This window comes from Achroia grisella, unplaced genomic scaffold (genome assembly GCF_030625045.1).
Source record: "Achroia grisella isolate CSIRO2021 unplaced genomic scaffold, CSIRO_AGI_Agris_v1 utg2671, whole genome shotgun sequence".
Lineage (NCBI taxonomy): Eukaryota > Metazoa > Arthropoda > Insecta > Lepidoptera > Pyralidae > Achroia > Achroia grisella.
This window is the reverse complement of record NW_026712758.1, coordinates 661,120-688,425: the sequence shown is the minus strand read 5'-3', so window position 1 is coordinate 688,425 and position 27,306 is coordinate 661,120. Positions and strand designations below refer to the sequence as shown.

At 33.0% G+C, this 27,306-nt stretch overlaps 2 protein-coding genes across 2 annotated transcripts in view; one reads left to right on the top strand and one right to left on the bottom strand.

Annotated features, from left to right (window-relative positions):
• LOC131842961 (uncharacterized) overlaps positions 1-27,306 on the bottom strand; it is a 68,943-nt gene that overhangs the window by 9,768 nt on the left and 31,869 nt on the right. The gene's annotated exons all lie outside the window — the stretch shown is intronic.
• LOC131842958 (ATP-binding cassette sub-family F member 1) lies at positions 1,577-20,123 on the top strand. Its single transcript, XM_059191532.1, has 18 exons — positions 1,577-1,896; positions 2,261-2,386; positions 2,727-2,828; positions 3,214-3,339; positions 3,932-4,042; positions 4,286-4,389; positions 4,651-4,737; positions 4,968-5,154; positions 5,813-6,100; positions 13,208-13,284; positions 13,630-13,778; positions 14,083-14,166; positions 14,798-15,035; positions 15,708-15,888; positions 16,814-16,992; positions 17,544-17,777; positions 18,453-18,611; positions 19,199-20,123. The coding sequence occupies exons 1-18, from the start codon at positions 1,674-1,676 to the stop codon at positions 19,298-19,300; spliced, it is 2,757 nt and encodes a 918-aa protein (XP_059047515.1). The 5' UTR covers positions 1,577-1,673; the 3' UTR covers positions 19,301-20,123.

Genomic DNA, 27,306 nt, shown 5'->3' with positions numbered 1-27,306 from the left:
TGTAGCCATTTGGACGTGTTCAATGAGTCGGTCAGTTTCGGTGTTACCGCTATGGGACCTGTATAAGCATGCATAGATGCGGCACCCCCGCATTGCAATCTACACGCAACCATAAAATGGACAGGTCAGTACCTTCAAGTGTACCAAGACGGCGACAACTAATATCCTCTCTGACATAAGCGCACACACCGGCCCGTGGAATAAAATGGTGTTCCAATTTAAATCCAGGGTAGGTCAGGTACGAAATTTCGTCGGGACAGGATATTTGCGTCTCCGTAAGGAAGAGCAAAGCCGGTCTCACCGTCTCTAGATGGTGGTGAACGGCGTTGAGATTGGAATGAATTCCCCTGATGTTGCAAAAACTGACTATGAGCAAGGGAAACGCCGACGGAGATTTGCTCGGTTTCCTTCTGGCCAAATTGAGCAGAGAATTGCCCACCCCAGAATACGCAGGGCAGCCTGAGTGTGATATCTCAGAGGTGGATTCTCCAGTAACATGGTTACTGGTACCACCCTGGGGTAAAAATCTCTTATAATCCGCTACCATGGTATGTAAGAAAGGGGTGGGTAGGGGAAGGAAGTAGGAAAGGGATAGGGGGAGGGGGAGGGGCGTCCGGAACCTACAGCTCACCATGCGAAACGCGATATCGCTTAACGCCGGTTTTCTGCCGAGGTGTGGTATTTCCCGGTTCGAGCGGCCCAATCGAGCTGAACAACCATGTGTGGTCGTACAGCTTGCTCTACCACTTGCAATATAACGTAACTTATATTTTATATAAATTATGTCTCTTAAATTCGGAATAGAAAACATATGTTTCTACGCATTATTTATTAATAATGCCTAACATTTATTAAAATTTAAAAATATTGCTGTGATATAATGATCTACAGTAAAGGTATACAGCTGGCAAAACATCCTTTAGATGAAGGCAAGAAAGTTACGTCATCGTACCGTATTGTACAGGAATTAACCACGATTTGTTTCTAGGAGGTACCGTATGGAGATTGAACTGTTAGGATACTTACATTACAAGCAATGAACTTATCAACCCTACTCTTAGAGAGACATACGATTTATAGTCCGTGATGCTCTGCATGTATAACGGTTGTTACTTGTCTTCATTCCAGTTACATAAAAAATGGCAATATCTTAAAAATCTTGTAACCAAGTCACAAAATTTCTAAAAAAACTAAGTGTCTCCCTTTCATTGTATCGATACTAGTAGATAACTATGACTGTATGGGCGCAGTTCCCTTTGGCTTTGCGTTAAAGGATAAACAGAACAAAAAAAAACGTCTATAACTGTTCATTTGATTATTTTTGGTGTTATTTATCGTTAATTTGAGTCTAATCAATTTTCTTCGTTAAGTTCATTCTAGTTTTTATTGGTCGATGCTGTCGGTTACTTAACTTCGATGAGGATATTAGCGAAAGGTTGTTATCGATATTTTTGGAGTAAAAATCGATATGTCTCAAACATCGATGTTTATCGATCATCCTTACCAATCCAGTTCAACGAGCATATTGGTGTTCTGTGGTTCGACGAGACCAATATTCATTCATTATTCACGTATTCGATTTTTTTTAACCATTGTTACTTCTACTTTCCATTAAATACATTGGTATTTATTGAATTTCAGCATTATATTTATTCTTCTACTATTCAATAAGTATGTCTAAGAAAAAGGGAAATAGAAAAAATAATGATTTTGATGATGACTTAGACGAAAAGTCAGCAACAGCTGCTAGTCATGATATAACCTCCAAGAGTAAAGGAAAGAATAAAAAGAAAAGCAAAGGAGACTGGAGTGACAATGATGAAGATGTCCCCATGAAACATCATTCAGAGGATGAAGAAGATATCAAACCAGCTGCGAAAAAATCACAGAAAAAAGGTAAACTTAATGACATTTAATTATTAATTTACAATTTATTATGTTTTAGAATCATGGTTTCGAGTTATATATATGTATTTTTACCCGTTGTGACTAACTCTGCTAATAAATTAGAAGACACAAAAAAATAGTCAGAAAGTTTACAGGCCAAAAATTATTACATATACATATTAAATTTGAAGACAGTTAAAAAAAATATTAAGTAGGTAGATTTTTGGCTAGTATAAAATAATAAGTAATAGTATATAATCATAATAGGTTATAAATTCTGTTTGTTATAATTTTTTGTAATTCACTAAGTTGCCAAACATCTAAAATTACTATAATATTTAATACTAATAATTAATAGTAATAATCTTTACAGCTAAAAACAAGAAAAAGACTGGAGAAATTTCGGATGAGGAAGATGATAATAAGTCTGTAATCAGTAATAGCACAAATACATCAAAATCTGCAAGTACTGGAACTAAAGCTAGTAAAAAAAAGAAAGGTATGTTTGTTAATCCAAAATTCCACACAACAACTTTCTTCATATTGGCAGCATTACTTAAAATTTATAATATTATTGATAATATTCTAATAAAGTATTTTTCATTGCTACTATTGAAATTGTGTTAAAACTTATATACATTTATTAAGTATAAACACCATTCATATATGAAATATAGCATGTGAATAGATTTCTGGTATTTTAAATAGTAGCTCCAGATTCTGAAATCAGAATTCAGTGTCCTAGAGTATATTTTTATTTATATTAACTGCACCATACATAGAAAATAATTACAATAATGAATTTTCCTGAACACATTGTTCCATTAATATTTTTAAAGGTAAAGGTAAGAAGGATGATGACTGGTCAGGTGGAGGGAGTGACATAGAGTTAAAAGAAGTATCGGAAGATGAAGTTGCAAAACCTGTATCTAAAAAGAAAAGTAAGTACCTCTCATGTTATAAATAGAAATTGTTATTTATGTATATTTCTCAATTTTCTCTAAACCATGATATAGTTTTACTATAGTTGTACTATATGTGAAGAATTCCTTTTAGAAATGTTGTATAATGCAGGTTTTAGTTAATATAATATCCATGAGATATGACAGGCATGCATGCAAGGCAAGCCAATGTTTACTATATAACTATTTAATGTATGTGCACAACTACATAAAACAACAATTTATTTATTAATTAATTGAATGTTTTTCTTATGAAATAAAATAATGTAAACACTTTGACATAATTGATTATTTTTCATATATCTAATCAAAGCCTTACTAATTTCAAATTTAATTAACATATGTGTTTATCTGTTGGTTCTAGATAAAAATAAAAAGAAAAATACAACAGTTGAATCTGAGGAAGAAGATTATGATGATTCCAAATCAGTGGTCAGTAATGTCTCAAGTAATACTGCTAAACCTGCCACTAAGTCAAAGATTAAGAAAGGTTAGTACACTAGTTAATTTACTATTTAGTATATATTTTGTTTGTTGTTGTTGTGCATATTGGGATACTTATAAGTGATTAAAGGTAAATTTACATATTTTAATTATTATATTTTTACATGTACATATTATAAATGTGAAATATTTGGGTGTCTGTTACTTAATCTTATACAGCTTGAAAGATGGATTGAATTATTTAAGAATATAATTTAATATATACAATTTCTCCAGATTAAGTAATAGAATACTTCTAAAAATAATTTACCCAGACCCAGACACCACCGCAGCTAGTAGTGTTAGTAATGTACTACAATAAAAAATATTATGCCAAAATTTATATAAAATATATATATGTTTTATATATATTTTTAAGTATAAACATATATTGTTTAAAATTAATAATAAATATATATTTTGTGTATAATAAATATATAACTGTCTTAAAAATTATGAAATTAATTATTTTAGGATTAATTAGCTTGAACATTAAAATAAAGATTTTATAATTTTATATTAAGTACTTATTTTAAAATTCTATTGCAGAGAACTGAATAGGTATGGATGATTTTTTAAAAATTGTAATTATGTTTCAGGTAAAGGGAAACAAGATGATTGGCCTGATGAAGATAGTGATAAGGAACTAAAAATACCACCAGAAGATGATGATGATGATGAACTCCCTCAGCTTCCTGTTAAGAGTAAAGGTCTGTACTTTGTAGTAGCATTGTTTAATAAAAATCACAATTGTTAGGGATTTGCATACATTTTCAACATACTGCAAAGCAAGTGCAAGCATGTTTATTACTAAATAGATATTCCTTATATTTGCTAATAATTTGCAGAGGTGAGGGATATTAAATTGTCATAGCTTATTTTCCACTATATAAATATAAAAAAAATATGTAACACTAAAACTTGCGTCTAATAATGAAGGTGTTAAATTGTAGGTAAAAATAAAAAAAAGAACAACATAGATGACATTGAAGCAGAACTCAAGAAATTTGAGATTAAGGAAACTTCAGAAATAGAAGAACAACCCAAAAAGGTCAAGGTAAGCTAATTTTAAAAATATATTTATAGAACCTTTAGAATGTGTGTGTATTTGATACACCACTGTACCATTTTTGTTGCCGTAAATAGTATGCATACCCTGTATACCATCAATGATAATGTATATGTAAAGTGTTCTGCTATATATTTCATTGACAAATTGCATCATTGTATTAGGGAATTTATTCTGCACCTTGAAAGTGAATTTCCAATTATTTATAAAATTATACAATTTTCTAATGTTAATTTTTATGTAAAACAGGATAAGAAAAAGAAAAGCAAAGTGGAGGAAGTAGTCGCGGCAGATGTGCTTTCTGATGATGAGGCTTCAAAGGAAGTGGATGATAAGGTAATCCTTGATAGTAACATATTTAATTTTTGTGGCAGAGAATTAAATCTTAGGTTAAGAATCCCATTTTTCTTTCTATGATTTCAAAGTAAGTAATATAAAAAAAAAAGAATTAAATCAACTATTGATTCAGGCTGTCAGTTGAACTAAATTCAATATTATGATAATAATTTACTACAAAGTACAAAGAATAATATTACTACTATTAATACCAATAAAATATTTTTTAGGTTACGGAATTACCAGATAAAGAATTGATTGAACCTGCAGAGAAGAAATTGAGTCACAAAGAGAAGAAGAAGTTAAAAAAGCAGCAAGAGTATGAAAAGCAAGTGGAATTGTTGACTAAGAAGGGTGGTCAAGGACACAGTGATCTGGATGCTAACTTCACAGTCAGTCAGGCGCAGAAGACTGCAGGTAAGGAGTGTAATATGTGGTTTTATTATTGTATATTATACTTTGTTATATAACTTGAATGTAAAGAAGGTGACTGTCCAATTTATGGGAAATGGCAACTGTTGTAGTCGACATTGTCACATATAACCCTTTTTGTGTTGTCATCACTGAGTATTAAGTTGTCATCTGTAATTTCACTGCCATATCCCACACTTTAACGATCATACTCAGCTTACTAAACAAAGTGCTTCGCGGCAGAAATAGGCGAGACAGAAGTACCCATGCAAACAACTGTGTACAGTGTATTTTGCTAAAATATACCTCATCCTTCTCAGTCTTTCTCACTATATAATTAAAGGTTGATGTGTGCTGATGTCTTCAACAGATTGTAGGGTGTACAATTTAGATATTTCGCTTGAATTTCGTGGAAATAATAAATATATAATAACTTATAAATTTTTATGAGTGAATAAAAAGTATTTTGCCTTGGTCGATTTCAGTATTGAATTTTTTTTTGTGGTGTTTTGTTGCTGCTTTACGCGATAAAGATAATTCTACACTTTTGCACTAATTACGTTATGTCTCTATACCCAGATAGAGAAATAAGGCGCGAAGCTAAATAGATATCTTCTTATAACATAAGCAATAAATGACAATGTATTATTATTCGTATGACCAGGTCAGATGGCAGCGCTAGAGAATGCGGTGGATATTAAAGTGGAAAATTTCTCCATAAGTGCCAAAGGCAAAGATTTGTTCGTGAACGCTAATTTGTTGATCGCTAACGGACGGCGGTACGGTCTAGTCGGACCTAACGGACACGGCAAGACGACGTTATTACGACATCTCGCTCAGCGCGCCTTCCCTCTCCCACCACATATAGATATACTAGTGTGCGAGCAGGAGGTAACGGCGAGTGATATAAGTGCTGTCGAGACGCTACTAGAGTCCGATGTCAAGCGAACGGGTGAGTTTAAAAAATATAATAAAATGAAAATTAACACAAAATGCAATAAAGAATGTGTTTCGTCGCGAACTTTCTAGATTAATTTTATCGTTAGTTTTTTTTTTTATATATACCCTCAATATCGATGTTTATTACTCGCAACGCATAGCAATAGCAGTCGTACAAGCTGCCATGCACCACGCCCAGTTGTATCTGTGACTACGGCGCGAGTGTATGTCTATCGTTTCGAAAATTATCTCTGCATTCAACCTCACCTCACGTCTTCAAAGACCGGATCTACCGAAGGTGGATGTTCATCGAAGGCATTAGCAGAACAAGGTACGTGTGTGCATTATATTTGCTATTGTCAACGAGTTTTTAGAACATCGATTTATTCGTATACGTAATAGTCCCTATGTAGCATAAAGCCACCGCTATTTCGGATTGGTGCGAATGCTACATCTTTCTGGTGCCGAAACCCGGGACATTCCGCCTATTCGGGTTGTTGTGGTATTTTCTGGTTAAAGTGTAGGTTTTAATCTTACAGGCATATAATCGCTATAAAAGTAAATATATATATCGATATAAATATCCTGTGATCAATTTATACGCTCGTTTATACTACCGCACAGGTTAGGTATAAACCGTGTTCTTTGTGTTTACACAAATAGATAATTAATTTGTGTTTATTTTCTAATCGATACCTATCCTATCTTCACCCTACCTTCAAAGCTGTGTGAGCTCGAAAACCGGTATTTGTTCTATTATTCATCTAACAATTTATCGTATTTAATTTCTTTTTTTTTACTTATCATTTCCTATGAGTATATCTTACAATTATTATTTATCGTTTTATATTCACGCTCATACTCTAGAGATAGACCGAGGCGCTAACTAATTATAATTAATATTATAATATCACGCTTATTTTATTTCGGAGCGGACAAATTAATTAACTGTTTTATTTGGGATATTATAACAATTTTAAATTCACGCCTAATAGATTTTTAGGGTTGACAGAGACTTCAAAAATCTTTTTTTTTTAATTTTATATCGTGTTTAATTAAATCGTGTTTTTTTTTTTTTTTTTATTAATTAACTCTTTTATATAATACAAATAATCATGTCACTTTTAACGAAGCACACTTCTCGTAAAGTAGGTACTTTGAAAAAATCGAAATCGAAATCTATCGATAATGATTATACTGTACAGGACTTAGCGTCATTGCGCAGAAAACGGACTATTGCTTATAAACGGTTGTCTAAGGCGTTGGAAATCGGTAAATTGGCTTTAAGTGATAATTCTCAGCTTGATTTGTTTTTATCATATCATCAGGAAGTTAAACAAATCGCATCAAACTTCGAAGACGCTCATTTTGTAATTATTCGTTTATTGGATGACGAGGAAATCGATGATAACGAAATACAAGAATCTTTTGATGATATATATTTTCAGGTGTTGTCAATACATCGTTCTTTAACTAAAAATGACTCGTCCCATATCCCAAAAGGCTCATCATCAAATATTCGTTTACCTAAACTCATCCTCCCGAATTACTCGGGCAATATTAAATTATTTCCCGAGTATATTGATACATATAACGCATTGATACATAATTCTACTTCTCTTTCGGATACCGAAAAGTTTCATTATTTGATATCTTCTCTGAGCGGCGATGCATTGGCTGTAGTGAAGACTTTTCCTATGTCTCACGAATATTATCGGGATGCGTATGAAGCACTTGTTGCCCGTTATAAGTGTAAACGGACCTTAGCTTTCACGTGTTGGAGAGATATTCTCAGTATCCACTTTAAATATACTAACGCCTATGAATTTCAAAAATCATTAGATCAGTTTGAGGAGAATTTAAGTATTTTAAAAACACTTGACTTGCCAACTGCACATTGGGATTTCGTTCTAGTTTATCACATTTTGTCGAAATTAGATAAAGACCTACGCCGAAGTTTTGAAGAAAAATACTCTGACATCGAATTACCATCATATGATCAGCTCAAAAGGTTTTTGCGATCTAAATGCGAAGCATTACTGCGCGATACTCATTTTTTGGACTTGCATCAAACAAATAAATCTTTTCTCAAAACCGGTACGCCTATGCAGTTTCAGCCCAAACGGATGAACGTGTCACATACACTTATCGCCGCAACTGATGCCACACCCGCTGACAACAAAAGCGGTTTGTACTATGCAAAATGTTCATATTGCAATGAGACACATTCTATATCATCATGTCCCGACTTCCTTCAAAAATCACTTGAGGAACGTATGAAAATTGCCAATGACAAACATTGGTGCTTTAATTGTCTGAAGCCCTCTCATCAATTAAAAAACTGTACTTCTATTTTCTCGTGCCGCACTTGCAAACGTAAACACCACACCTTACTCCATCGCGATAAAACTATCGAATCAAATCCTATCTCATCTTTGGTTTCAAGGTCTGAATCAAATACAACTGTATTACTGGCAACTGCAATCGTTCAGGTTAGAGATGCTTCAGGTAATCTGCAATCGTTTCGAGCCTTATTCGATACGGGAAGTCAAAGCAATTTCATAACGGAATCGGCCATGAATCAGTTAAAGCTAAAACCACGTCATTCAAACGTGAGCGTTTCTGGACTGGGAGAAGCAGAAACTTCTATAACTGGAGGTATCACGTGTTCCATAGCTACTAACGATCGTGTTGTATTTGATACTGACATGTACGTGATTCGAAAAATTTGCGGTGATCAACCAATCGCTCATTTAAATACATCAAATTGGTCACACATTCAATCGCTGCCGTTAGCCGATCCTGGTTTCGATATTCCAGGACCAATCGATATCTTGTTTGCTGCGAACGTATTTGTAGATTCGCTTCTCGATCAACACATCAAGGGTGGTGTTAATCAACCTACGGCGTTTAATTCTATTTTTGGGTGGTTACTGTTAGGTAAAACTTCATTGTCATCTCATACGCTTTTGCATTCAGTTCCAAATATAGATATCGATTTAAATTCTCTCGTTCAACGCTTCTGGGAGCTGGATTCCTTACCGTCTTCTTCAAGATTGACTCCAGACGACGAGTTATGCGAAAAGAAGTTTATTAATGATCACACTCGAGACATCTCTGGACGATACATGGTTCGCATCCCTTTCAAGGAAAATACGGAACCTATTTTTGAAGGTTCTCGAAATCTCGCTTTGCGAAGATTTTATGCAATCGAACGAAGACTTTCTCGAGATTCCAACTTGCGTTCTCAATACACAGACTTTATGAGCGATTACATTGATAGTGGACACATGTCACTTGTCCCAGCAAACGAAGTAGGTTTAGGGAAATACTACATCCCTCATCATTGCGTTTTACGTCCTGATTCTACCACTACTCGTCTTCGAGTTGTTTTCGACGCTTCGGCAAAGGATTTAAATCATCGGTCCTTGAATGACACTCAACTCATCGGGCCTAAACTACAACCGAATATTGTATCAATTCTTTTGCATCTCCGGGAACATAAAATAGTTTTCATGGCTGACGCTCGACAAATGTATCGACAAATTCTTATATCCCCTGACCACCGTGACTATCAACGCATTTTTTGGAGAAATACGCCGAATGAGACACTTCAAGAGTATCGTTTGAACACAGTCACTTATGGGCTTGCTTCGTCTCCATATCTCGCATGCCGTACTTTACGACAGTTGGCTAAAGACTGGGGAAACTCATACCCGCTTGCTAAACAAATCATTTTATCGGATATTTATATTGACGATGTTGCTACTGGATTTCAATCACTAGAAGCTGCTCAAGAAGCAAAATCACAACTCATTGCTCTTTTTAGTCATGGATGTTTTCAACTTAGGAAGTGGATAAGTAATGATATGCGATTACTGTCGGATATTCCTAAAGAAGATTGTTTAATGGGTTCCGTATCGCTTGACAACACAGAAAGTGGCATTTTTAAGGTTTTAGGTCTCAAATGGGATCCCTCGTCTGACAGTTTCCTTTTTGAAATACAGTCTTTAGATCGACCATGTACCAAACGTTCGATTCTTGGCGAGCTTGCTCGTATTTTTGACCCCTTAGGCTTTCTTTCTCCTGTTACGATCCAAGCTAAATGCTTGATTCAGAAACTTTGGGTTCTCGGCGTCAGTTGGGACGAAACTCCACCTGTTGAAGTTGTTAACTCCTGGAATACCTATCGCGAGCAATTACCATTGTTAGGTGCACTCAAGATTCCACGGCGATTTACATGTACTGATGCGAGATCATGTGAACTGCACGGCTTCTGTGACAGTTCAGAGGCGGCTTATGGAGCAGTTATTTATCTACGTGTTTCTGATTCAAAAGGCAATATCAATGTATTTCTTGTCTGTTCTAAAGCTCGTGTAGTACCTTTAAAACGTACCTCGTTACCTCGACTGGAACTCTGTGCAGCTGTACTTCTGTCGGACTTATATAAATTCGTACATGACGCGTCCATAATTAATATAAAAATTGATGCTACGTATTTTTGGTCTGACTCGACAGTCGTTCTTTCTTGGTTGCGCTCTCATTCTTCTCGTTGGGCCACGTTTGTAGCTAACCGTGTCAGTCATATTCAAGATATTACACCTGCTGAATGTTGGCACCATGTGTCCTCTGGAGATAATCCAGCGGACATATGTTCCCGTGGACAGTTTCCCAGTGAAATTGTCGGCAATGAGTTATGGTGGGCGGGACCTTCATGGTTATCGAAGGATTACACATTCTGGCCTCCTTCATCAATTACAATAACATATGAAGATAAAAGTGTTATGGAAACTGAAACACGAAAATCCATTGCTTTAACGTCAAACACTATCATTGATCCTACAAAGTCTGAAGATATAATCAATAGCTCGCTAAATCGTTTCTCATCATTGTCAAAACTTATTAACGTTTTTACCTATATTTATCGATTTATCAATAATACTCGCAACCCTAATCAGGCCAATCGTAATTGTTACCTGAATAACGTCGAAAGACATAATGCATTAATGCGTATTGTTAAACACGTACAAAATGAATCGTTTGTTAATGAAATTTTATGCCTTAAATCTCAAAAATCGTTACCTAAACCGTTTCGGAAACTCAATCCGTTTATCGATAATCAAGGTATCCTCAGGGTGGGCGGAAGAATATCGCGATCTGGTTTAGAATATGAACAAAGACACCCTGCTTTTCTACCATCCAATCATCAGTTAACGTCATTGATTATAGATTTTATCCATCGTAACTATTTACATCCAGGTATAAATACTACAAATTTTTTATTACTGCAACAGTTTTGGATCGTTTCCGCAAAACGTATCATACGTCGTCAATTAGCGAAATGTATACAATGTTACCGAACTAATCCACGACCTCTACAACCTTTTATGAGCAATCTTCCATCTTACCGTGTTAACCAAGTGAAACCCTTCTCGGTCGTCGGTGTGGATTTTGGTGGGCCTTTTAGAATAAAGCTTGGTTCTCATCGGGGTGCTAAGATAGATAAAGCATATCTCTGCTTGTTTATCTGTCTGGCCACTAAAGCGGTACACCTCGAGGTGGTGTCGACACTCTCTACTGAAGGCTTTGTAGCTGCTTTGCGTCGTTTCATAGGACGTCGTGGTAGATGTAATGTAATACATGCGGATTGTGGTACTAATTTCGTTGGTGCTAGAAACCAATTGTCAACTTTAATGGAGCAAGCGTCTAGTGCACAAAAAATTGAATTCAAATTCAATCCACCATCAGCTCCGCACTTCGGCGGGGTGTGGGAGATTCAAATTCGGGCAGCCAAATCTCATTTATATCGTGTGGTCGGTAATCAAGTTTTAACGTTCGAAGAGTTATCTACTCTTTTTATACAAATTGAATCAGTATTGAATTCACGGCCACTATGTCCCATTAGCTCTGACCCTAACGATTTATCAGTTTTAACACCTGGACATTTTCTCACTTTAGAACCTCTAACAGCTGTTCCTGATGAAGATCTATCAAATACTAAAGTTACTCGGCTTCATCGATGGCAATTGTTACAATCTTTTCATCAACATTTTTGGTTCAGATGGAAGCACGAATATCTTAATTCTTTAACGCAACGAGCCAAATGGACCAAAAATTCTAAACCGTTAAGTATCGGTTCGATGGTGATTATCAAAGACGATAATCGTACTCCATTGCATTGGCCTCTAGCTCGAGTTGTTAATCTATTGCCAGGAGCCGACGGAATCGCTCGGATTGCCATAATCCGAACCGCGAACAATCATACAATGCAACGACCACTAGTTAAGTTATGTCCTTTACCTATAGAGGATTAACCAAAATCGTTGTCTTTTAGATTTCTTTTTTTTTATATTTTTATTTTATTTATAGTTATAGTTTCTTTCATCGTCATTTCGTTTCTAAGATGTCTGTTTAACAATGTTACATTTTTTTTTTTTTTAATAACCAGAAAATACCATAGGCATTTTGGTAGGCGGGATGTTTCGTCGCGAACTTTCTAGATTAATTTTATCGTTAGTTTTTTTTTTTATATATACCCTCAATATCGATGTTTATTACTCGCAACGCATAGCAATAGCAGTCGTACAAGCTGCCATGCACCACGCCCAGTTGTATCTGTGACTACGGCGCGAGTGTATGTCTATCGTTTCGAAAATTATCTCTGCATTCAACCTCACCTCACGTCTTCAAAGACCGGATCTACCGAAGGTGGATGTTCATCGAAGGCATTAGCAGAACAAGGTACGTGTGTGCATTATATTTGCTATTGTCAACGAGTTTTTTAGAACATCGATTTATTCGTATACGTAATAGTCCCTATGTAGCATAAAGCCACCGCTATTTCGGATTGGTGCGAATGCTACAGAATGTCTATTCCTGTTTTGGTTATTTCTTATTTATTTGTTTTATATATTTATTGCATTTCCATTTTAATGTTTTAAGTTTCTAGTTTAATTCTGCTATGATAATATATTGAGTTGATTTCGCATCATCTATACTGTAATCTTGTGAATTATTATAGCCTCTGTAATTAGATTCACACTAAATATTACAAAATATAACCTGATATATTTTTTGTTCCAATATGTTTTTGTAAAATAATCACTTTTTGTTGTTTTAGAGCTGTTGAATGAATGTAAGGAGTTGGAAACGGAAATAGAAAAAGGAAATCTTAGTAAACAAGATAGGTTGAATGATGTAAGTAAATGTAATAATTATTATGTTCTAATTATATATTTGTGCGTATATATGATTATTTTACGGGTCTATTTTAAATAGAAACATAAACAAATTGTCTTCAAATAAACTTTATGTAAATACTTTTAATAGTCATATAATATTTTTTTATTCTACCATGAAATTACATGTTGCTCTATTGAATAAATGTGAACAATACAAACATTATTTAGAGTATGGATACAAACTGCTAAATAGCGAGATATTTTATATTTTCATATTAACTGTCGAGTTTCTTATTAGCCGTGTTTGTGTATAGAAAAAGTGAAATTTTGTTGGAAAATTGTAGTCTTAAAAATATTACAGGTGTATGCGGAATTAAAAGCTATAGGTGCGGATTCCGCTGAGCCACGCGCTCGACGAATTCTTGCGGGTCTCGGTTTCAGCCGGGAGATGCAGGACCGGCCCACTAAGAACTTCTCTGGTGGTTGGCGTATGAGGGTATCTCTCGCCAGGTATACCTAAGTAATATTATGTTTTGAGCTTGTCTATTGCAAGCAAACAATGTGCAAAAAAATCTCTAATGTTTACTAATTGTACTAATGTAATATAAATAGTGATTGTTATTATAACGCTTACATTTTTTAATTTAGTTTACATACTGTTATTCTTTTATTTAAATTTACTTTTTTTGTCAACAGAATCGATATCAAAATGTTATTGTGGATAATATTAATTATTTATAAAATAGATTTTTAAGAAGTATATACAACTAAATATATGACAATGAAATAATTCGAATTTATTCCATTTTTACAGAGCTCTGTATATAGAGCCAACGTTGCTGTTACTTGATGAACCGACAAACCATTTAGATCTCAATGCCGTAATTTGGTTAGACAAGTGAGTAAAATTATTTTATATACAAATTATTAGTAATTACAGACCTTTAAAAAAGTTAAAGAAATACCCTTACTCTTTTAATCTCATTTTGAAATTAGTAAAAAGTGTGTGGTTTAAAACTATTTATTACATACTTTGATTTTCAAATTGTCTCATAAAAATATCTAGAATTCTACTCTATGTGGTGACTCAGAATTTTACCGATTATGGGGAACTGGTGAGCACAACTCCTTTCCAAATAAGTTATAAACCTATCTGGATAACGTGCTAATAGTGGGTTACATAATGCTCTTATGAGGAGAGGCGAGTCTATCAGTCTATGATTTGTTCTGCTGGTTGATCAGTAATTGCCACAAATCATAATTACTGATCATACAATTCTAAAAAGCCCATCAGTGTCAGCCATTAAGAGTAACCTAATATATTTTGGCAATTTGGGATTACTATAATAAGCATTATCATTATTATATAGTATAAAACAAAGTCGTTTCGCTGTCTGTCCATCCCAATGTTGAGAGTGATTCAAGAGGAAATTTTATAAGTATAATACATCCCGTGCGAAGCCAGGGGGGTTGCTAGTTATGTTATATAAAAACTATAATTATACCTAAAATTGTCTCTTTTTTTTCAGTTATCTCCAAGGTTGGAAGAAAACGCTTCTAGTGGTATCTCACGACCAGTCATTTTTAGACAATGTTTGTAATGAAATAATTCACTTAGATCAACAAAAGTTGTATTATTATAAGGGTAATTATTCAATGTTCAAGAAAATGTACGCACAGAAAAGGAAAGAAATGATAAAGGAGTACGAAAAACAGGAGAAGAGACTGAAAGACTTAAAGGCACATGGACAGTCGAAGAAACAAGCCGTAAGTTGATTTCCTAATGACTCATACATAATGTCAGACAGTAGAACGGGTAGAAATTGCAACTAGGTATCGCCTATGAATAAGTATAAAAACATTAATTTTGTCTCAAAAATTGTCCTATTGTAGCCAGAATAGTGATCTAGAATGATCTGGTAATATATGTGTGATGAGAAATTACAGTAATAAACATTGCGCAGTAACGCAAGAACTAGGTACTAATAACTCAAACAAGTGCTAATTAATAAAAGTTATTTTTATAGTTACAAAGTAATGAGGCATAACGCCTTCGAGTCTAGAATTAACCTCGGGAATTTGTAGGTCCATAAAGCTTTTAAAGCATATAGGCGATGTTTTTTACCATATAACTACATAAAATAAAAGAACAATAAAACATATATTCAGTCTTGGTTCCCTTTGGCGGATAGCAATATGCCCACCTACGTGATTTGGCTTAGAATAGTAAATTAGCCAACGACCAATCCTATGGAAAGTGGGTAACTGTTTGATTTGAACATGAACATACTACCTTGCAAATTCATTGTCATCCCTCTTCTTGAAGTGAAGGAAAGTACTTTGGGGCAGGTATAGAGCTGACATTATTTCATTTTTTGTTTGTGGCGAAGTTTATGATTGTCATTTTAAAGAATCCCATATTTTATTATCATTCAATAGGAGAAAAAACAGAAGGACGCCCTGACCCGCAAACAGGAAAAGAATCGTAGTAAAGCACAGCGCGAGGAGGCTGAGGATTCAGCGGCACCGGTGACACTACTGCAGCGGCCCAAAGAGTACATCGTCAAGTTTAGTTTCCCGGACCCACCACCACTGCAGCCACCAATACTTGGCTTACACAGTATGTGCAAATCTTGGCTTACATAGTATGTCCATATAGGGGAGAGACAGAGAGAGGATTGTTAGTAATGTGGAGTGATCACCCTATTGCTATCAAATAAATACATACCTAATATACATACAAAACACCTATACAAATAATCACCCTTACGATTTCAAATCAAAATAGTGTGAAACCATTGTGGTAAATTGCTGTTTGCTAAGATGAATTCTCGTGAATGACTATGATGGGCTAACTGATCTCACCTCATCAAGTGGATCTCTTCCCACTGGTGCCGACTATAATACACTTGCATTCATAATGCCACCTTCACTTTAGTTCTGTAAGAAACACTAACAAAATTATTGTGGGACAGAGAACAATCCCTTTCCAGTAAAGAACATCCCCAGTAAATAAAAAGTTATCATGTTATGGAAATTAGTACGAAAAACAATGAAAATATTATTGTTTGAAATTATATGAAATAATAAATGCCTATATGTTTTTTCAGACTGTAAGGATAAAAGATACGGAAGCTATTTTGTACACTATTGAATTTGTACGAAACTTTCTTTAGTTTTTAAGTCCTTCTGTATATAGTTTTTTATATATTCCTTGCTTCTCTATTTATTTTTACTTATTTATTCTATTCTATTTATTCTTTACTTATTTATCATAAATACTTAGGTATTTTTATATTTCTATAACCAAATAAATTATACTAGCTACTCGCCCCGGCTTCGCACGGGTGTACATGTATTATATATATACACCTTCCTCTAGAATCACTCTATCTGTTTAAAATAAACGCTTGAAAAATTTTCGCTTAGTTTTAAAGATTTAAGCATACAGCGACAGCGACTTTATTTTATACCATGTAATGATGATACATATATCAATTATAGGTTCAGTATTAGAAATGTAATTTAACCTTTTTTGTTGACAGATGTGGATTTCAATTTCGATGGTCAGAAGCCTCTGTTGAAGGATGTAGATTTTGGAATAGATCTGAAATCTCGTGTAGCCATCGTCGGTCCCAATGGTGTTGGCAAATCTACCTTCCTGAAATTACTTGTAGGCGAGCTTAGTCCAATCCATGGTGAATTAATTAGGAATCATAGATTGGTAAGTTTACATTATTCAATGAATGAATAAAGTTTCTTGTTGTCAAGTTACGAAATGTTGATAAAAAATAAATTTAAGCTGCATTTTCACACAGAAATATTTGTAAGAATGACTGTAATATTTTTACTATAACCTGACAGATCATTCCGCTATGTTGTTATTTATCTATATAACTTTAATGCCTAAAATACAAAGGTACATATGATGGACTTAATACCATACGGCATTTTCTATCAGTAAACTATAGGTTGTGCAGAAAAAATTGTTAAGGGGTACAAATATAGTGGATAAAAAAAAATATCAGTTTAACTTTAATATAGAAAAAGGGTGAATATTAATGGGATATAATTTGATGTAAAAATTATTTATTCATATAGGACTTATTTTGCCACTTATCAACATTATTTTAAATTATTCTCTCGTTCGACTGGTTACTTCAGTTTAGAAGTGTTAGTAAGAATCTAAAGTGGTACATCAACTATCAGATTATGTGAATAATTTTGTATTATTTATTCATGTTAGGATTAAATGGAGCTATATTTTGTCTACAGAGGATAGGTCGCTTCGACCAGCATTCGGGTGAGCACTTAACAGCGGAAGAGTCCCCAGCAGAATACCTCCAGCGGTTATTCGGCCTTCAATATGAGAAGGCGCGCAAGGCTCTAGGCACGTTTGGGCTGGCCAGCCATGCGCATACCATTAAGATGAAGGATCTCAGCGGAGGTCAGAAGGCTCGGGTCGCTTTGGCGGAGCTTACTTTAATGGCGCCTGATGTTGTTATATTGGTAAGTATGCTTAAAAAAGGATAGGAAAAGTTTTTACCAAGTAGCTACGCGTAGGGTATTTTGTATTTCTTATAATATATCTGCCACGTTAGTTCTCTATTCTGTATTACAATTTGAATGGCAGTGAAATTGTTGGGTATGGGGAAAATTATCAATACAATTATCTCTCAGATTTGGCAATGAATTGGCATGATGAGAGAGTACGGTAGTGAAATTGTTGTGTATGGGGATATATCAGTCTAGATTCTTATTAATTATTTATTGAATTATCATTCTCTCTCAGATTTGGCAATGGAGAGTATCATTATAGCATTAAGGTTGCGAGTTGCGAAGCATGTAACATATATTTACATGGGAAATCCTCTTTGTTTCATATGTTCAAAATCTTACTTATACTTATATTATAAATATGAAAGTGTGTCCGTCTGTCTGTTTGTTACTTTTACACGACAACCGTTAAAAGGATCTTAATGATATTTGTATTTGTGTATTTAATATTTTGATAAATATTAAATACATGATCCTAATAAATTAGTTCTAGTTGGTAGTTTGTATTCACACGTTTTTCAAATGAGCGGTACTTTTAAAAAGAATAACTATGGCAATTCAAAACTGCTTAAATTAAATTAATTTGAATAAAATATTTTATATCCTATTAATTGTTTAATGTTATAGGATGAACCGACGAATAATTTGGACATCGAGAGTATAGATGCATTAGCGGAGGCTATCAATCTGTATAAAGGTGGTGTGGTAATAGTGTCCCACGACGAGCGTCTTATTCGGGAGACTAATTGCGCTCTTTATGTCATTGAGGACCAGACAATCAACGAGGTACGACCTTTACGTCTATCTAATAGGTATATTCGCTATGTATTCGGCCTCGGTGGTGTAGTTTAGTACTCCGCCTTACTTCCAATGGTTCGAATATACGCACTATACAAATAATAGTATCATGACGGCGATTGTTTGTATATGGCTGAGGGTGTTCTTAATGTATATTATATGTTATGTATGTACAATAAAAATGTATTTAAGAATTTCTAACAGTTGCCTAGTCCCCATAACACAAGTTCTGCGTAGTTTGGGACTAGATGTTCTGTCTAAACCTATGCTGTGTAACCTTTATTCTTGCACTAGGCAGTGTACAATACTGTATATTTGATTTATCACCTTTTCATTAATCTAATTATTTCCGCTGTCTCATGATATGTTAATTTTAATATTTTCTTATGTCTCTCTCTAAATTTATGGAGTTAAGACAAGATTATTGATCCTTTTTTATAATAACAACATCCTTTTTTTATAGCAACAAACATATATGTACATATATATATATATATATGTAAACAAACATATTGAACTGCATAAAATTGTTATGTTCTGACTTTGGTTTTATGTGTTTATACTTTAATTAACAGGTCGATGGCGACTTCGATGACTACCGCAAAGAACTACTGGAGAGTCTCGGCGAAACCATTAACTCGCCATCAATTATCGCCAATGCCGCTGTGCAACAGTAGACTTCGTGTATATAGAGCCCGTACAATGAAAACTCTTTCGAAAACTGTCAATCAGTGCGGTGCTATTTTTATGGGAATACAATTTCCCTTTCTTCTCAATTCAACTGTGTTTTTTATAAGTATACAGTAGGATATCAACACCAATAGTGAACTGGTTTAAAAAACTTCTCAGTCAAAGGGATTTGTTCGTATAGAGATGGAAATTCATACTATGTAGTTTAAAAAAAATCTCAAATAAACCCTACAATACTAAATGCACCTCTCATCGGTATTCCGCCCCATTTAAACAGGTATAGAAGTTACGACGGACTGAAAAAGTAAAATATAAACCTGATTGATTTTTATAATGTTCTAGATGAATGTCATAAAAATCAAACAGGTTTATTTTGCTTTAAAAAACAAAATCTCAAGACTAGGGACTTGGAAAATTCATGTTTTATGTACACTGTATCTGAAAAAGTATATAATACTTAATTATTAACTGTAAACATACATACCTACTGATTATATATATATATACCTACTGAAATTATTTCAGAAACGCTTACAAAAAATATGTCAGTTTCCGGAAGGGTTTCCGTTGTCCTTCGAATGTTCACAAATATAATTCCAGAAGTATGTACTTTACCATCAACACTATAGTATTTCAATATTATATAATAGTAGACAGTTTTATTTTATTGAATATTTTAATTTTAATAGCTAATAAAAATATGAATAAATTACAACAGAGAATAATTATATCATTATTCTCTAATTAATAATCATTCAATAATTAATATTTGTATCTTTGAACTTCAATATTTTATCATCACTTTGTCATTTTACATGTAACATTTTCGTTAAATTTTATTGTAAAATATGTAAAACTATTTATATTTATGTAATAAATTTTGTTAGAAAATGTATACTTAGTTATATTTATTATCCTTTGACTATTTTTATACACACACGAACGAAGGCTCCGGTTTCGAAGGGTTTTTTAAATTAAATTTCACAAAAGCTTAACTTATTATCATACACCTTTACATTCCTTAGCAGTTACTTTGATGTTGTTAGGAAACCACAAGAAAATCCGTTCAGTAGTTTTTGAGATCATCGCGAACATACAGATGGGTTTTGATTTTTTGGTTGGAGCTATTACAAGGTATAGTTGTAGCATTACGACCTATTGATAACTATTGCGCTCGTAAATTAACTACGTCTCTTCAATTTCAGTAATTTTTATATCATATCTGAATTATACATCTAAACCCTCCTCAAATATCATTTATGTTGTATGAAAACAGCATGAGACGTTTTTCAGATTATTGGTAATATACAGACAAATAAGGCGGTGACTTTGTTTTATAATCTTTATTATATTAATACGTGAAGCAGAAATTTTGTACCCCTTTTTATGACAGTTACGCTGACCGAAGAGTATGAAATTTCGCACGCTTCCAGTTTCTATAGAGTAGGAGTGTAGAATGATAATATTGAAAAAAAATGATGCATAGAAGTACATTAAATCAATAAAAATATTACGCACACTATCATGTATTTCACATGAGTATTTAAGCGTATGTATGCATATATCCTCTTTTGTTTATTCGTTATTGCTGGTTCAATCTCTAGCTATGACTACTTGTATGTATATATAGTTAAATATTGTTAATTGGCACTCAACATAGGGTATATATACCATAGAGTATAACCACAAAGTGGGCTTATAAAGATATAGGTATCTGTCACAGATACACAGGTATATCTGCTGGAAATTAGTATTACAATTTTTCAACAAGCTTTTATAAAATTATTTTCTGTATACAAGTACCTATAACTAGTTACCTTTTTAATTAACTTGGTTACTTTTGCAATGGACATTAATTAGTTTCGTATTGCTTTATCTTGATTGGAATATACGAAACGAATATAAGAGAAACGAGTACAATTGTACTCATATCTATTAGAATGTACGAAATATACTCTATAATATTAAGTAGGTATTTACCTATTAAACAAAACTATTATGTTACTATTTGCTTACGGAACTTTGAAAATTATAAATAGTTGTAGCTGGTGATGAGTACCTGATGGCTACCGTCGCTTATATAGATGAACAATATTATCATGACTTCATGTTATGTGACGCATGGTGACTCACGCGTTGCTATTCCGAACTATTTCAGAGGATGCCTCTTATCCCATAATGTCACTGCCTAATCTTCAGCCTGTGATCGAAACACAGCTTCCTGCTTTTAAACATAGCTGCTTGCTTTGTAAGCCGCCTACAATATATAGACAAAGGCAAACGACTTTAAGAAGTTGTATCTCGGTTAAAGATTCAGTTACACAATCAAAGTAACTTCAATTTTATGGAAATGCACAAGCAAAGTATCCGATAGGTACTAATACCATGGTATATATAGAATAAAAATATTAAAAAGGAATAATCAAATTTCAGAATTAACAATATTATCACGTGTTACAGTGTTTGTAACAAAACTCCTCCAAAACGGCTTGAACGATTCTTACAAAATTAAGTATAGGAATATTCAGTATATCTGAGAATAGAACGTAATTTATTTTTAATATCATTAAGTGATAAACCCCTAAAATATTAATTATTAAGATAATATTTTTTATTTTTATTTTATGGTTCGGCATTAGGTATAGTCATATAAACACATATGTACAGTCATACACATCCCTAAATTTTCACCGTTTTACCATAACTACATCAAGCTGCCTGCCGGGTTAGTTAGTATATCTAATGTTAAAAAATTCAGTAACTAACTATGCTATGAAAAGGAAGCGCAATCTATAATAGCCAATCTCATACAGATATTTTTCTATAGAAGAATATGAGAAGTAAAAGTAGTTTATATCAATAAATATAAACTTTCTTTACTCCTTGTGATATTAAGAAAAAAGATTTATCCATTCTTTCTGTGGTAGGTAACTTCCCATTAAGTAAGTAGGTGGGCTACCTTGTGATTTGGTAGATCCCAAGTTTTTCCTCAATTTGCGTACAGCCTTTCGCCCCTCCATTACAAACTTCTCAGCTTCATTAGAGGATTTAAAACGCAAATTTCCTTTTCGATTGTAACTTTTTTCCACTTCTTGAAAGGAAGCTTCTTTTAAACTTAAAAGAAAATTAGTATCCTTCCCTTTGAGGGGCGGGAATGTGTTTTAAAAGATTCGTTTGGATATTCGACTCAATCTGCTAGAATAATTATATTTTCGTTTTGAATAAACGAGTTAGTGTAGTAGCGTGGAATTTTTTATTACGAGTACGTAGTTAGGTACATTGAAGTTTTGTGTTATTTTTTAACTACATATTCTATATTTAGATTAATAATTCCTATACCTATATCCTTCCCCTTTACCACAGAATTATTAATCTGTAAATATATTATAAATTATATAGGATAAATATTACCAGAATTCATAAATCTTGGAGCCTAAAGTAGATTCTTTCAGTGATCTCGAGGTGCACTTTTTGTAGATTACCTTATATATATACCTAAATGTCATATATATAACTTACCTGGTATTTACTTTCAACTGACTTTAGAAAGGTGACCGTCTTTTTACTACTTTATATTTTTGCGTGGAACAAATCCTACCTGCTTAGTTGTTACATAGATAGATTGATATAGGTATTATATTGGTAACGTTTCTAGAGAAACAACACTAAATATTTTTTTTTACATATAAGTAAATAATTACTGCGTTAAATTAAAAATTAAGTATATGAAACATTCAATAATATATAAAACAATCTCGTCTGTTTAAAGAGTCTCCCTATGAGTTAATTTTAAAGTGTTTCACGTAGAACTGCATCTACTTGCATATGCATAACATAAAATTTGTACTTATCTATTTAATACACCACAAGCAGATTTCCTTTACGCATACTCGGCGACCTAAACGCGTTACAGCGAATTATCCTTTAACGAGCTAACAATGAGAGGTTTGCCTATCACCCCAAGAGCCTATTACTGTCTAGCACAGATAACAAATATTACATACAGATACCCCATCCCATACAAGAAAATGGTTCCTTCCTAACTCGGGCTATTCTTCGGGCTATTTTATTTCGCCACCGTAGCCGCTAGATGTCGCTAGATCTGAAGCAGTTCGGATTACTAGTTGAAAATAGATGGCAGTGAATTCAGTCTACATGACATCTGTTTTGCAAAGATATGTATATAATAGATATGTAGGTAACTGTATCGTGTACCTCATTAGGGACGATTCAAGATTCAATGTAAATGTGTAGGTATAATATCGTTAGCCGACACTCTGCAGATATGGCTTATGTGCCAATGTATATACCTATTGTGTTATGGTTTATTTTACATTCCATGCCTATTTTTTTTGATATGTTGTAACGCGTCTGCGCTATACGTATAGCCTGATTTTGATACGTTTATACTCGTACGTATCAAAATCGGGCTATACGATTTTTTATTTCAATCGTTATATGTATGAGACTGATTTTAGCTACAATTAATTTACTGGTATATACCTCATGTATTCTACGATGTACCCCTCTTTTACCTAATGAGAATTCCGCTATATCTTATATATAAATTTTGTATCACAGTGTTAGTTGCCATATTTCTCCCACATTTTGATGAAATTTGATATGTATACTTCCCAGGTCTGAGGTAGGGTTGTTATCTATTTTTTATACCCCTAAGTCATAATGGCCTACCCCGAAAAATATTTTTTTGTATTATGGACAATTTTTTATTTATTTATAATATTATATTGAAAATACATACACGCCTAAATTTTCACCCGTCTTTCACCAACCCCTATTTTTAATAGCGATATTCTTACAAATATTATAAATGCTAAAGTAACTCAGTCTGTCTGTTTGTCTCGCTTTCACGCCAAAACTACTGAACTGATTTAATTGAAATTTGGTAGACAGATAATGTAGACCCTGAGAAAGGCTACTTTTTAATGCGAAAAAGTATTGAAAGGGGAAATGAAAGGCTATATGAGGATATCGTAATTTTTAAAGTCAGATCTTGTAAGATTAAGTGAACAGGGTCGGTCTAGGTTTTTCATTATTAGAAATGTGTAACGGGGTAACACGTTATTTAGTGCGAAATTGTGTATATTACAATAAAATTTAACGAGAAAATATTATAATGATATCACTGGGACACTCATTGCCTTACTACTATATCGTCCGTTAGTCGCGAACTTTCTGGAAACACGAGAGGCGCTATCCTATTGGTCGGTCGGCGCGGTTACCGCGCGTAGATGAGTAGATGAGGTACTTAGACGAGTCTCACGGCGCCGCAGCGTAAGTACTTACTATACATACGTAGTATACATATGGGTATTACAAATGTTTTTATTACTAGTAATATTACTCTGTTATCTAAGCAAGTAATGTGTGCTTATTTTGAACTTGATAACATTCTGAATTACTCGTATATCTTTCAATATCTTTAGCGGTATAAACCAGGTTATGTACTACTACTAGTATTGTTAGTGAGGGATAAAGTTGATGAACAAAAATAAAACAATATTCGTATTAAAAATATATTCATCTAATATTTTTGGCATTATTTTTAAGTTTCATCCAAATATAAGGGGTCTGACATGGGGTGTTATGTACCTACATTAAAAAATACTTTTTGAAATGTATGAAAGAAACGTATTGTATGAAATTTTTGAAATGTGTGAAATGTATGCACCTACATTAAAAGATAATTTTTGAAATGTATGAAAGAAATGTATTGTATGAAATTTTTGAAATGTATGAAATGTAAGGACCTACATTAAAAGATAATTTTTGACATGTATGAAATGTATGAAAGAAATGTATGTACCTACATAAAAAGTTCATTTTTGAAATGTATGAAATGTATGAAAGAAATGTATGTACCTACATTAAAATATAATTTTTGAAATGTATGAGATGTATGAAAACAATGTATGTACCTACATAAAGTTCATTTTTGAAATGTATGAAATGTATGAAAGAAATGTATGTACCTACATTAAAAGATAATTTTTGACATGTATGAAAGAAACGTATGTACCTACATTAAAAGATAATTTTTGACATGTATGAAATGTATGAAAGAAATGTATGTACCTACATTAAAATTTTTGAAATGTATGAGATGTTGAAACAAATGTATGTGCCTACATATATGAAATGTATGAAAGAAATGTATGTACATTAAAATATAATTTTTGAAATGTATGAGATGTATGAAAACAATGTATGTAACTAAATAAAAAGTTCATTTTTGAAATGTATGAAATGTATGAAATAAATGTATGTACCTACATTAAAAGATATTTTTGACATGTATGAAATGTATGAAAGAAATGTATGTACCTACATTAAAAGATAATTTTTGACATGTATGAAATGTATGAAAGAAATGTTTGTACCTACATTAAAATATAATTTTTGAAATGTATGCACCGTACAATAACAATACACGTTAAACATCATACCACAGAGTCATACATATTAAAAACAAACTGCTATGATATTAATGAGAAAGGAAAATAAACTTTATGGTATTCGAGTTAGGGTAAAACTATTTTAATCTTACCAGTTGCCAGTATTCGAAGACAGCTACGATTCGTATATTTTAAATTATTATGTAATCGATTTTTCAGTACAAATGTAAATAACCAACGACAGTAATAATGTACTACTATATTCCGTTCTTTGAAACGGAATACTGCTATACTTAATACAAAATAATGAAAATTTACTGTTCACAACGACTCATTAAAAGCATCATCGAATAATGCGCTGTAATAAAATCCTGTTATCGATTATTAAAAAAAATCGATAATACATGTATTTATTTTTAATATGACAACACTTCATACATAAGTATTATTGGAAATAGTATTATTTGCTTGTTCGGCTATTTTTAATTTACTTAAACTTTTTTTATATGTTTAATTTACAATAATAATATATTAAGTGCTTATTATTGGAAAATATAAAAAAGACATTTAATTAGGCCGATACAAATGACAACAATGCCATCTATGAAAGCATTTTGAAAACATTGAGCCCCGTATTAGCACTGATTAAAGTGTAATTAAGTACTAAAATAACAAAATGAGTAAATATATGAAAATTACTTTTCTAAACGCATTATTTCATTTTAACATGTATATATATTTTTTAAAAATGGATTAAACTATTTTGAAAACACAGTTTTGTTTTTTAAAACGTTTGCAAAACTATGAAGAATTCCATCGATACCAATCACGCCATCTATATGCAACTTTTAGCAATAATAATGGCTATTTCCTCATTGAGTGCCACTGCTGTCTAGAGAGCAATCCCGCCCCTTCTTACGCTACTTCAAACCCCTGCAACCTTGTCACACTCATCCGATGCTACTTTCAAAGCGAGCGAATACGAGAGAACATAATCCCTTACTGTGACAGAGTTTTATATACCCCGTGTTCCCTACTAGAATAATTTCGTACAATGTGTACACAATGGAAGCGATTACTCTCCCCCGCGACATGATTTTATTTGTGCAGTTATTGCGTCGCCGGAGAGATATTTAAATTTCATTAGGTTTGTTTTACACTTAATTTGTGAGGGGAGTGTTGTATTGTAGGGGTGGAGCCCGCTATTGCTACGAGCTTTGCGACTTGTTTCGAATTGCCCCCATGAATTACAATGACAATTTGAATTCAAATAGATTTATCTAGATACATCAGATAGTTATTAGTTACCCTATTTTAATGTTATCGCTCGAATGATCGCTTTAAAACTGTAGATTACCTACTTTGTTGGCTACAAATATCTCGAATAACAACATTAAAAATAATTTTAAATATAAAAGTAATAGATATAGGTTCTTTAAAATTACATTTAAGGCAGGGAAACTGTGTACGTCTAGAATAAGATATAATAAAAATGTCATCATTAATACAATACAATTATAAAGTAAGAGTAACAGCGTGTTTTATTCAAAATCATACCAATGTTCTTTATTTAGGTC